Source organism: Trichoderma asperellum, chromosome 2, assembly GCF_020647865.1.
Source record: "Trichoderma asperellum chromosome 2, complete sequence".
NCBI classification, from domain to species: Eukaryota; Fungi; Ascomycota; class Sordariomycetes; order Hypocreales; family Hypocreaceae; genus Trichoderma; species Trichoderma asperellum.
The window spans coordinates 2,252,644-2,265,484 of NC_089416.1; the positions used below are offsets into that span (position 1 = coordinate 2,252,644).

General features: G+C 50.6%; 4 protein-coding genes across 4 annotated transcripts; 2 read left to right on the forward strand and 2 right to left on the reverse strand.

Moving 5' to 3' along the window:
* Window positions 1–719: 719 nt before the first annotated feature.
* On the reverse strand, window positions 720–2,640 carry TrAFT101_003061 (uncharacterized protein; the record flags this gene model as incomplete). The annotated part of the gene is made up of 4 exons (XM_024907654.2): window positions 720–863; window positions 963–2,290; window positions 2,387–2,548; window positions 2,613–2,640. The coding sequence occupies 4 exons, from the start codon at window positions 2,638–2,640 to the stop codon at window positions 720–722; spliced, it is 1,662 nt and encodes a 553-aa protein (XP_024764185.1).
* A 728-nt stretch (window positions 2,641–3,368) lies between these two features.
* On the reverse strand, window positions 3,369–6,354 carry TrAFT101_003062 (uncharacterized protein). Its single transcript, XM_024909535.2, has 2 exons — window positions 4,171–6,354; window positions 3,369–4,110 (listed from the first exon to the last, which is right to left on the reverse strand). Exons 1-2 carry the CDS (start codon window positions 6,175–6,177, stop codon window positions 3,856–3,858), a joined length of 2,262 nt encoding a protein of 753 aa, XP_024764186.2. The 5' UTR covers window positions 6,178–6,354; the 3' UTR covers window positions 3,369–3,855.
* A 2,453-nt stretch (window positions 6,355–8,807) lies between these two features.
* Window positions 8,808–11,361, forward strand: TrAFT101_003063 (uncharacterized protein). The gene is made up of 2 exons (XM_024899430.2): window positions 8,808–9,374; window positions 9,437–11,361. Exon 2 carries the CDS (start codon window positions 9,718–9,720, stop codon window positions 10,801–10,803), a length of 1,086 nt encoding a protein of 361 aa, XP_024764187.1. The 5' UTR covers window positions 8,808–9,374; window positions 9,437–9,717; the 3' UTR covers window positions 10,804–11,361.
* Window positions 11,362–11,573: 212 nt separating this feature from the next.
* Window positions 11,574–12,840, forward strand: TrAFT101_003064 (uncharacterized protein). The gene is made up of 2 exons (XM_024902358.2): window positions 11,574–11,828; window positions 11,884–12,840. Exons 1-2 carry the CDS (start codon window positions 11,758–11,760, stop codon window positions 12,587–12,589), a joined length of 777 nt encoding a protein of 258 aa, XP_024764188.1. The 5' UTR covers window positions 11,574–11,757; the 3' UTR covers window positions 12,590–12,840.
* The last annotated feature ends 1 nt before the right edge of the window (window position 12,841 follows it).

Consider the following 12,841-nt stretch of genomic DNA (forward strand, 5'->3'; position numbering starts at 1 on the left):
CGTCAATGCAAGGTTAAACAATAAAGGATTTTTTAAGACGATCGTTCTCTTTTTCTCCCCCTGTAGAATGTCAAAGGCAAAGGGCGTAAGGCTGCGTATCCATGTCATGTCTTGTGGTGGCTGTGTTGATGCTTGCCTGCTATATGCATGGAACTCGCTTAGAATGCCATGGAAGAATGTGCGATATGCCTATACCATACACATAGTAACTTATATACTACTATCTCTTATGCAGTCTATCTCTTAGGATAAAAATTCTTCCTCCATGTGTTTTTAGGATTCAATTTCCAGATTTCACCTAGAAACAAGTGTGAAATGATAGACCAAATAATGGCAGCTCTCACTACACAGACCTCATCAAAGTATCGTCTCTTAACAACAGAATAAATCTGCATACGGTGCATCAAACTGTTAAAAAATAGATTCAATTACTTCTAATTCCATCTTCTCACGACTTACCTCTCATTAGCCATACGCCCCCAGCCTTCTATAGACCTGATCCTCACTGTTTTGCACGCCTACCAGCACTGTATCAAGTCAATCACACTCATGTGCACTCCTAGTTATCGTCCACTAATAAGCATCTTCAAGACGAAGCACAATCGCTCATCACAAGGTGCAAGCCACCCAATAAATCCTCTGCAGAAATCGGAGCTATTGTTTGGTGTAATAGAAGAAAGTAGCCATAGTAAACATATCAACGTGGGTAAAGATAATTATTAGATGCCATCCAGGTCTCCACCAAGGTCATCGTCGTCCAAGTCGCCCTCCTGAATCTCCTTAGCCATTTCTCGCTCGCGCTCACGCGCCTCTTGGGCGTTCTTCAGTTCAAGGCGATGTTGATTCATGGGGAATCGCATTGCCTGGTAATTAGTTGCGTTAGCTTAAACCGTCAAGAGATATGGGATGATGGGAAAGTATTAAAAAAAGAGGTAAAGTAAAAAAGGCAAAAGAAAACTCACCTTGACGCTCTCATCGTGAAGAGCAAGGCAAGCTCGAATTCGGTCGTGGAAGGCCTCTCCTGGCTCTCTTGTCGCATACACATCGCCCACTTCCTTGCTCTTCATAAATCCGTTTTCTCTATCCAATGTAGCCTCAATCACGCCGTCTCGAATGGCCTTGGCGACAATGTACTCAGCCGACTCCTCACTACCAAGATGCAGACGAATGCAAATGTCGCGCAGAGAAATACGTGAGTATGACAAAGACATCATACGGATGCCAGTCTTGATGACGTTTTGGCGCAGACGGAGAATAAGTGTGTAGGTTCCGTCTCGCTTGAAGATATCAGCGTTATCAGCAATGGTAGTCTCAAAGTCTTCCAAGTTGCCCACTCGCACGGCCCGAACCAGCAGGAAGTATGGGTGTAGAGCATCCTCCAGAGAAGGCTGGCGGAAGGTAGCTCTGTCGGGAATATCTCCCATCAACAGCTCGACAACAAGCAACAGCTTGGTGGCAGTTTGTGAAAAGCCCACGGCACAACCGCTCGACGGCGCCTTACGTGTGGCGGCTGTGAGATGCTCGTGTGCCTCTGTGTATCGCAGTTGGATAGACCGGATCCGACCCAGATAGTACAAGAAACGTGCCACTTGGTTGTTCGCAGCATTCTCGGGGAACTGTGTATGTGAGACAAGCAGGTCGGCTTGCTTGATGTGCGACGTCAGGAGATAATTTCTTAATAGAAGGACGATGACCGAAGCCTGAGTATCAGTGTCCTTGCGCAGCACGGCGGTTCGAAGGACGGCAAGAAGAGTAGGTCGGATAGCCACAATGGGCGATTCGGGAGACGGGGGCAGCGGAGCAATGTACTCGCAAAAGAGCGAAAAGTAAAAGTAGACCTTGGCGGAGAGGCAGTCCAGCGTTCGGCGGTTCAGAGTCTGGATGCGATCAGACAGGAACTTGGAGAAATCGGCTCCTTGCTGGTACTGTTTGGCGTCAAAAAGATAGACTTGAATCAAGATGCCTAGGAAGACGTCGATCTCCGGAATGATCTCCTTGGCTTCCTTCTTGGAAGCTCCGTTCTTGACAGTCTTGAAGTCGCTGTCCACATCCATCTCAGCGCTGGCGGCACGGCCAAGCGCGACATCCTCTCGGCCAACCGCAGCTAGGAGGCTCTTCGCAATGCTGCCTGATGCCGAGTTGGCGGGGTATGTGTCGGCAATCGCCTGTGCAATGACATCTGGTGATAGGTGTTTGCGGATGAGAGAGATGGATCGGAGGGCTCGCAGGGAGAAACGGGCGTCGAAGAGCGCAACAGCTCGGTCAAGAAGAGCAAAGTTGCTTTTGATATCTATATGCAGCGATACAACGAGTGTATATGTCAGCGAAAAAGGACATCTTCACAATAGAAACTTATGCAGCCATCTTTGGATCCTTTTTTGCTTACCTGCTACGGCCTGAACTGCGGGATCAACCTTCTCCTCCTTGCCTTCGGCGTTGTCGACGTCCATTGCCACGTCACCTTCAGCATCGGTCGCCGGCGCAGGCTGCTTGGGAGCTTTCGAGGGGGGTACAACCACAGTCATGCTATCGTCGCCGTCTTTTCCAGCTATTCCATCGTTGATATTAGCTTCCTTGGTCTTCTGGATGTCATTTTTCGAGGGGTCCTCTACCATTGTTGTGGGGTGTTTTGCTAGGCATGGTGATGGCACAGCACTGGATATGCTGCAAAAAGATCCAAATGTTCTTCTCGAAGGTCTTGAAAGATACAAAGCTGATCTATACGATTGGCTCAAAAAGAAAATCGACTGAGTGGATGGACCACCTCTTGCGTTGGGTCCGCTAGACGTCAACGGAAGCGTGTATCTGCCCACAGCACGGAAGCACGGCCGGCGAAAGGCCAAATATGGAGTCGAGAGAGGCAAAGGATTCGAGTTCGTTCGCGGCAGTCGGCCTGAGGCAGTTCGTGAGCGCCGAGCTGGGGACCGCTGAGGCTCGCTTCGTTGTGGTTACTTGGTGTTTGGAGGTGCAAGAAGGCTCGAAGCTTGGAGAACAATTGGGACGGCCAGTGTATGAGGGACAAGGCTAGCGATGTCGCGGTACCCGCAGCTTCGCAGTGATGTGGGCGGGCGTAGAGGTAGCCTAGACTTACCTAATGCCGCATGCTGTAAGCTGTGGTGGCTGTGGGGCTGGGCCGCCACCTTGCCAGGCTGTAGTGACGTTTGCCATCCTGGTGCCTACGGCCAGCTTGGAGCACTGGCAGGCAGAGGCTACTTACTGAAGCAGTCTGTAAAGCAGCAGAACAAGCATAACTGCTGTGCGTCTGATGGATATTTTGAATCCTGGAGTTACAAATTCAGCAACTTGAGTATCTCATACGCCATGGCAATAAGCTCAAAATGGAATGAGAGACGTATTTCGAGGCTATATGATTAAGTAGACGAAGATGCATATATTACTACAGGTACTCCGTATACTAATTAGTATTCAGATATCCCTCGGATACAACTCGCATTAGCAGCAAATAAAATCCCAATCATCGCGTCACTCCAAGTATTCCAATGTCAACGCATTACAAAATCCATTTTCTGTGCTTCCTTACTACCCTTAGTGCCTAAGTTATCGAATCTCATCTCACTCCAGTAGTGCAGATGGCTAGATATCATCATGATTTGCTCACATCTAGCAACATTATATGAGCAGTTCAGCTGCTTGTGGTTCTCATAAAAAGCAAAATAAATAGCCTATATCCACCTAGCCAGGTATCCGTTAGTGTTCCCTAAAACGCCATGTCGTACCAAATCTTATTATCATCCAACCCTGAAAACCAACATCATCCGAAGGGAGAATAGTAGCTGGGCTGAAAGTTCACCCAATTTCATTGAGAAATGCTATTGATAGGTGCTCAGCGCCGCATCACTCGCCCTTTCCGGGCATTACTTTGGCTGCTTGCACAGCGCTCATCTTTGCGATCCAGCCCGTAGACGGTTGAACCTTGCGTACCGTGCGCAGTTCATCAGACGAGTAGCCCGGAACACGAATGTTATAGGTTCGCTCAAGCACGAGCTGAATATCCCGTATTTCGAGGACCTTGGAGCCGCGCTCTTTAGAGTTTCTGCACGCTGCATGAAGGACGTTGTCGACAAAGGAGTCGGCCAGGCTCAAGACGCTCTATTGCACAGTTAGTCACGCACATCACCATAGCTCGTTCTATCAATTAGATATCCTCACCTCCTCTACTTCCGGAGTCAGAAAATTGCCGTCTTGGCCCTCGGCGGGTCCTCCACAGACTTGTCGCACAAGTTCATCCAACTTCTTCTTGCTCAAAACGTGGTCACCTTCAGCATCGTGATTGTAGGCTGGTATTCTGGGCACAGCTGGTTGATTCATGACTCCTCCTACAGTTCCACCACCCTGAGACATGGTTGGTCGTCCAGGAACGACGCCGCCGCCGACTACTACTCCTTGGGGTACTGCAGTGGCCTTTTCTGGCAGTTGCTTGGGGATGGGCATTCTTGGCTGAACAGTAGCTGGCTGCTGCGTAGGGTGAGCATGAGGATGGCCTTGTTGGAGTTGTGCTCCCGATACTCCCATATTGGGATTGTTCACGGTAGCTGCAGCTGCAGCCGTGTTGATGTTTGTAGGCGGATTAGGCAGGGGAGCGCTTCCGGGAGTGCCTCCAGCTGCTCTTTGATTAGCGAGAGACATGGCGGCCGAATGGCTGAGAGCTCGTGTTGGCTGTCCTGGGCCAGTTACGGGAGTTGCAGTTTGTGGGGTTTGCACTCGTGCCGCTGCTTGAGCAGGAGATGCAGTCTGTTGAGCAACCTGAGCCTGGGCAGCAGCTGAAGCGAGAGCGGTGTTGACTGGTGCGGGCCGCGGTGGTTCCGTCTTGACTTGAACCTGTGGCTGAGCTTGTCCCTGGGGCTGACCGTGCATCTGCTGCTGCATTTGTTGCTGTTGCGGTGCTTGCATTTGTGCTTGCATCTGCTGCTGGCCTTGTAGCTGCTGTTGTGCTGTGGCAGCAGGGTTCGGGACCGGTCGTGCTTGCGGTTGCGGTGTAGGCGTAGCTGCAATGCCATTTGGGCCTGCAACACGATTGCCCGCTGCCAGCTGCTGCTGGTTTTTGGCCGCCTCTGCAGCAGCGTTGCCAGGCATTTGCGCTGGCAGGTTGCCATTCTGTGGTTTGTTCGCGGCAGCTGCTACAACTGGCGAAGCGGCTGGCATGGCCGGAGTAGCGTTGCTAGGCTGGCTAGCAGCATGAGCAGCATGAGCAGCACCAGCGGTGCCAGCTGAAGCTTGGTTGGCATGAGCAGCAGCTCCTTGAAAGTTTCCCTGCTGTTTGCGAACACCCTCCACCCATTTATGAGCCTCAGAATAAAGCTTCAGTTGTTGGTCTTTTCTCAGCTGAAACTTTCGAAGTTCCTCGTCTTTGAGGGGATTCCCCTGAGCAGTTCGGTCATTCATCAGCTTTTCCCAGTTGGCAACATTATTCTTCGTTGTATCCATAGTCATGAGCGCCCGTGCAAAACGTTCCTTCATTTCTTCCATCCATTTGGCACCCTCTGCAGATTTATCTGCCAGCTGCACCGGAGGCCGAAGTATAGCGGCGTTGGCCATTTTCATGTAGTTTTCCGGTATCTTAGGCCGTTGCACTGCTGTTGGAGCTGCCGTCGCTGGTGCTTGTCCTTGGGTATTCTGCGCCTGACCAGCTGCACCAGCTGCCGTAACTTCGGCTCCTGCACCTTGTGGCTTCTGCTGCTGAGCCTGAGCCTGAGCTTGTGCCTGTGCCTGAGCCTGAGCCTGAGCCTGAGCCTGAGCCTGGGCTTGGGCTTGCAGAGCTGCGTTCGGCTGCTGCTGCTGTTGTTGTTGCAATTGTTGCTGTTGCGGCTGCTGTTGGGGTTGTGCACCTGGCGGCCGTGCTTGAGGCTGCTGCTGGCCTTGCTGCTGAGCGGCAAGAGTCCTTCTCTGCTGGATCTTCCCAATCAGCATTCTAGAGAATTCAATAATCTTCTGTCGCGCTGCGATCTGGTCAGGGCTGTTGGTTGGGGACCCGTTCATCTTGGTCCATAGGCCGCGCAATCCTTGCTCATATTTGGTCTTCTCTTCGTCACTAAGGAAGGGCAGGTTTTTGATCTGCCCAGGCTGATACATGGGAGGCCGGTTTTGAGCAGCAGGAGCCTGTGCGCCTTGAGGCTGAGGCTGGCCTTGCTGGGCCATTTGGCCCGGGGCGGGATTCATCGTCCTTCGCAGACCGGATTCGGCCGAAGCAGGGATAGCCGGTGTTATAGAAGCAGGTATCTCGAATAAAATCAGTAATTAGAGGTTGTGAAAAGCGATTCCAGAGGGACGAAGCAGCGACGAAGCAGCGACGAAGCAGCGACGAACGTACGACGCGTTCTGAAGTTGAAAGTTAGCAGAGAAGGCTGTCACAGATGCCTCGCAGCTGGCGCTGTCTACCAATTAAAATCGCCGAGCATGGGTCAATCTGTCTGCACCAGTAAGACTCGGAGCTTTTATCGGTCCGCGACGTGGTTGACTGGTGATTACATAATTCAATATTGTCTGCTGTAGACACAAGGTTAATGAGCATGTATGAAGCTGAGAGATGTAGGTGAGTCGATTGCAATACATAGAAGTTGATTCTCAAATTTGATTTTATTACTCCCGCCAAGTCTCTAGTTAATACGAAATTCCAGCTAGCTTTGTTCTCATATGCAATATAGTTATATCCATCCAGGTAAGACTTAAGAGGCTCCAGTTGGCTCTATGTATAACCTAATATCCAACTTCAAATTTATATTCTTCCAAAATTAAATAAAGTCGACTCTCTTCCATCATTTGTTATGCTTGAGTACGCGAAATTTCATCAGCACAAAACTTATTCATCATGGAAAAAATTCTTGCGCTTTGGTCTTGGAGCCATTGCTGTTGGAGAAGAAGTCTGCATAGATTGACATGCTGGGCATCAAGACAGCATACTAGGTTGAAACCAGAGCCGCTATTGAGATTCAATTCTATTCATAGAGCAACCAAGGGCCCTTCTTTCCAACTTTGGAAGAACAGTGGCACTCATTCACACGTCAAGGGGCATTATAGCCCCCATCTTCATAGAGAAAGAAGCGAGAGAGCATAATGATCTAGCAATGCTCCGTGGAGAGTTCCCCTGATGGCTGCATAAATATGTTTCTCGCAACAGCTATTCCTGTTTCCGTGGGTCCTCCGGATGCTGCATGCGCTTGCTTGCTAAAAACTCTAGCGTATGCTCCGTAGTGCTATATTGTTGTGATCGCTAGGTGTGTGGATTAAACATAGGCGTACCTATAGTAGTTATCTCCGCTATCATATAGGCCTACATACTGCGGGAGTGCTCGACGCGGAGAAGATCCCAAGCAGCTGAAATTACACGTGTACAGTTCTATCACTATGAGCACTTACTATCAGATGGTGTCTCTTTAGAGCAACATAAAGCTAAGCTGGATTAGTGTCAATAAGATATTAGTGGTTAGTATGTTTGCTACGCAATATGCTTCATGTTGAGAAATGCCTTGTGGTCAATGCACTTACATCTGCCATCTAGACTCGTGTCGCATGGCCAACTTCTCCTAACTCCTGAACAGACAGATTCACCTCCTGGATTGGCACATTCCCCCTGATCCGGAGTTATCACACCTCACTTGATCGCCTTGTCATGCATCGCGATTGTCCAGTAATACGAGCCAATTCTTCGGGCGGCGAGCACATCCTTTATGCGGTTATTTGCCGCGGCCACCCAATCAAGCAGCCCAGCTGTGCAGCTCAGCTGCACACCCCTTGACCGCACGCTACGGTAGTGCTGCTATTAGTGTTTGTTCCAGAAGCAGGCACGAAGTTGGTCTAGCAGCACCATAAGTAAGATGGCTGAACCGTAGATTCGCAATAAGCCAGCCATGCGCCAGGACACGCCAATAGCATGGCTCATCAGGCAGTTTCATTTTACGAACGCGCGCGCGCAAGAGAGAAGGTCGGGACTTTGAGAGGAAGAAAAAATTTTCCCCATTAGATTCCGGTTATTTCCACCCAAGATGGAATTCGTGCATCTTGTTTCGATAGAAAGCAGGTTTGAGAGCAGTCTAAGTGGGCAATAAGGCCACTGATGGGTTGGAAGCATTGCTGCCCGATGACTGGGTGGATCATGTAGGCACTCGTACCTGCAGTACGGTGTTTGTGTAGTACGTGTAGGATCTGTACTCCATACTGCCAATTGCGCCAAGGAACTGTCAGAACTTGCCAGGATTGCGCCAGCGAGAAGACGGAGAAAGATGCTGGAGGGATGGATGCGCCGCAAATAGTGATGCTGTGTAGGTTTGGGATAAGATTCGCAGCGCGGCCGCACTTCTGAGCTGGGAAGGGGATGATGCTGTGCCACACCACCCGCCCAAGTGAGCAGCTACATACCACGGCATCAATTTGGAAAGACACCACAAGACAGTTGGGGTTTCGTCGTTTCTATTCTCGCGCTGGATGGGCGGGCCGAGCCTGATGCGGCCAGGGAGTAGCCATGTGCATACTATACTTACAGGCACCATCACTAAGGTACCTAAGCTATGTACTACGCCATGCAATAGTACTACTCCGTACTTTGTCAAATCTGCTCGTTTCTCTTTGTGGTTCTGGTGTTTATGCACCGCAAGCTACTTCGTCCGCAGCGCCACTTTTGTTGGCTGCATTGCGTCCGGCCTTTCTCCAGACGCTGAAACAAGGTTCGTCAGCCCGTCGACCCGACGCTTCGGCTGATGCACATGGAGTTACATGTTGTCCTGCCGCTTAAAAAGGCCTCGCCGTCCAGCCAAGGCCGGTTATTCGCCTGTCGCCTGCAGCCCTCGCTCGTCTGCAGCAGCATCCAGGCAGCAGATCGCAGATCCGCCAGGGCTGAATTTGGCCCTTTTCGTCTATTCCAAACCCGTCCTTGTGTGCCTGGCGCTGCTTTTGTTTTCCATTTCCTTTCGGTTGGCTGGTTCCCTCAGCCTTTCTCGCTTTCTTCTTTTCGTCCTTCATCTTTGTTTCTCCCTCTTGTTTCTTCCCTTCGTTCCCCCCTCCCTCTTCCACGCTCTCCTCCCGTCCTATATACCGCCGCCGCCACCGTCCCAGCGCCATCTTCCCTGTTTCTCCCTCCAAGTCTCCAACCAGCAGCTGCTGTTTTATAGTAGCCGCGCCGTGGGCGTCAATCAAGGTGTTACCAACACGCCGACAGCCAGCACCTGGCCTTCCAGAAATTTTATCATGCCCTTGACAGCAAACAACGTCTTTTCTTCTCCACGCTGGAGGTTCCTACTTGGGACCCTGACTCCTTGACACCGCTATTGTCTCCATCTCCTGTATCAGTTACCTACTACGAAAGCAGAGCCCCTCGCAATTAGCCTGGTTCCTGCGCAATCACAAGTAACTGCTACTACGCTGTATGTCATGATTCCTGCTGCTTCTCCCCTGCGCTGATGCTGATGGCCGCCACCCCGCGCAGCAAACTACTCTTTATTTTTCTCGCTCTCCCTCTTCTCTCATTCCAAGCAAAAGTACCCCACGCCATCTAAAAAGGCCCGCGCGGCCAATTGATCGCAACTTTCTCGCGACTCTAGTCCGAGACACGACCAGCTTAGAGGACCGAGACAACGGAACTACCCCGTGGCCAGATAAAAAGAGAGACAGCCCCCAGCGACTCATTCGGTCACACGTTTCACACGGACTGGAGCTGCTCATCTACGTTTCTCTCCACCTCCATTACTACTATTACTACGCACGACCATGGTTCGATACGACAGAAATCCGCGGAGGCGGTCATCAACGCCAAATTTAAAGCTGTCGCCAGCCCAAATGGCCGCGCTGCAGACTGCGGACCCAGCTTCACCGCCCGACACTCCTGTCACCTCACCAGACTTCCCCCGCAAGGATAACCCAGCGGCATTTTACCTGTTGGCGAATTCCCTTGCTCAAGACCCAAATATCAGGCCATATGGGAGTGGCCATCAGTTCAGTTATCGCCCGCTGGAACAATTGAGCCCGCGATCATCATCCTCGTCCGAAGCCGACAAGGAGCATTCGATTAGTGGCGATTCTTCCGATAGCGCTAGCGTTGTTAGCCTGCCAACCTCGGCGCAGCGATTGCGACATGATGCTTCGGTCGAAAAGAATGCCTTGGAGTTGCACGAGCTGGATGCATCTGGGGATGCAGATGCAGATGCAGAATCTGAGTCTGAGGCTGATTGCGAGGCGGAGACAGACAAGCTTAAGCGAGCAAGGCTTGCGCACGGCCCCGCGACAAGCATCCCTGAGCGCTGCGACTTTACGATTGACTTTACGATTGAGGATATGGATCCGATGGACAGTGAGTGGGAAGGCCTGGATGTCGTCTACCCCACTGAGATTGAGAGTGAATCCGATGTCGAGGCGCCTCTAAGCCAGTCTGCGTCTCAGCAGAGGGATCTGGACCAAGACATGATGCAAGACCTCGAGAATCTTAATTGCAGCAACGAGGCATCTGATGATGAGACTGAGGATGACGAAGAGTCGGAGTTCATGAGAAGGCAGCAGGAGCTGAAGCGCATTCGAAGAGTGAGCATGTCGAGCAGCTTCGGTAAGAGGACGCACAGCGAGCTGAGCGACTCGGACGACAACGACTGCGCCCTTGACGTCAATGAGGCCGGCTCCAGCGCTCGGCGATTTCGCAAGAGGGTCCACCGCGGAAGCTTACTGTTCCAGGATCCCCCCGCGCCTCGAATTGATGAGCTAGAAGAGCCCAATTCGAGCGAGGATGAATATGCCAACGAGATGCGCCTTGCGCAGGAGCTACCATACCATGCAATGGAGATTATGGATACAGACTCGAGTTGACGATAAAGAGAAAGAAACAAAACAAATCATGACACAAAAAAAAAAAAAAAGGCAAAGCCAAAAAGGAAAAAAGAAAAAAAATTCAAGAGCTCTCCAGAGGGCATTCATGGCTATTAGACAGCGAGCTTGCTTTATTATACACGACGACGAATGATGTAACGAGAATATTAGAGAGGCACGTCGAAGCCTCAAGCGAAGTTCCCATGGGACGCTGATATTTACTTATACGGCACGGTGAATATACAAGATAAATTATTTGGATATTCCCAACCAGGCGAGGTATTAGCCTCATAGCAAAGAAAGCAAAGTCTAAGGCGAAGGCATTCCAAGTTGCTCGCCACTGCGTCAATTATTTTTACGTTTCAGCATGTATCGAAATGGCTTTCCTTCTTCGATACCTTTATAGATAGATCACTGCGCTTGCATCATGTTTGTTATCGATTTTCTTTTTTATTTCAGATTATCGGGAAGACGGAGGTAGACTTGCTTGATATCTTGATATTTATATATAGCTGATATCTGAGAGATGCTTGATAGACAATAGATGGACATTCCTACTGCTTAAATTTGCCTTCCATAAAGTAGGTACCTTAGTACTTAGAAGTCGCCGCACATGTAGATTCCTCTTCTATCTTGGAGCGGGACACAGCAGATAAGCCCCGCTGTGGACCGCTGTTTGACGCTCCAAGCTGCCACAGATCTTGGTGGGGTGGGCGCCAATACCGCTACCACTTTGTTGTGACTACCTTAGTACCTTAAGCTACTGTTATCAATCTCGTATCATCGAAAAACATCCCGCGATAAACGGCCCTTACCACCTGGGTATAAGCATTCTTTGGCTTCTTTGTGTCTCACAATTTTCTATCTAGTCCTTGCTGCAACCTGATAACATCTACATCCGCCTTTTCATTGCCCTAGCTCCGCCAAACGCGTCGACCGCGGCCAACAGAAGCCATGGACTCAACTCTGATGTCAGTTCATCTCGAGCAAATACAAAGCTCTTGCCAGGGAATTGACTCTCTTCCGTAAGACAATGTCATATGTGAAAGGTAGAATAGCATTTTCTTACTAGACCTACAGCTTCCCGCCTGCGAAAATATTCGCCAATGCAATGCTCTCCAACAACGACATCACATCCTTAATCCGAGACACCGAGGCTCACGAACGCGCTCTTTTCTCTGTCCCCCCTCCACCTCCAGCCGCTGCCACGGCGTCAAAGTTCTCAAAAGCAGCCGAAGCCGAAGCCGAAGCCAAACCCAAGAACCGCCGGCAAACAGTCTTCAACGTCGCCTCGGGCGAAGTAACGACGGGCCCGCCGACACGAAGGGCGCCCCATCGCCGTACAGCGGTGGCGGCAGTCCTGGGCGGCGAGATGCACGAACAGCTGCGGAGGGGAGAAACAGATCGCAAGGGCGACTTGGACGTGGAAGTGCTCTTGCGCGGTGCCGAGAAGCTCTGTGGAGTGTATGAATTGCCGGGAGCTCGCGAGCGCATTGTGGCGTTACGGTCCAGATACCGAAATGGGAAGAATACAATGGCTTATTACGAGGCAAAGGTGGCTGAACAGGCTGAGCAGCTGGCCAGCATGAATAAGGACTGGATGGACCAGGACCAGGACAAGGACAAGGAAGCGGATGAGCCTCAGCAGAGCGGCAGTGATGGGTGGACTGAAGAAGATTTGAGGAGAGAGGAAGAGGAGGCGAAGCAGATGGAGACGAAGAAGAGGGAGTTACAGGCTAGGCTAAAGTCCATGGAGAGAGATATTGGAGGGCTAAGAAACATGTAAGGCTATGGAATTAGGAGACCAAAAACTATGATACCCCCAAATATACGCGATAGAGTGCTTGCCTCTACATAGAATTGTACTACACCGGCTAGCACAGCACGCCGAAATTGCAATGATGGAGGGTTAGAGGGGTGATGAAAAGGAAAGAGGAGCTTTTATCCATATAATGCAGACTTGGCCCATTTTGATGGCTTATATTATCCTAGCTATTTTATATGACAACATCGCCAACCCGCTGAATAGCAGTGGCAA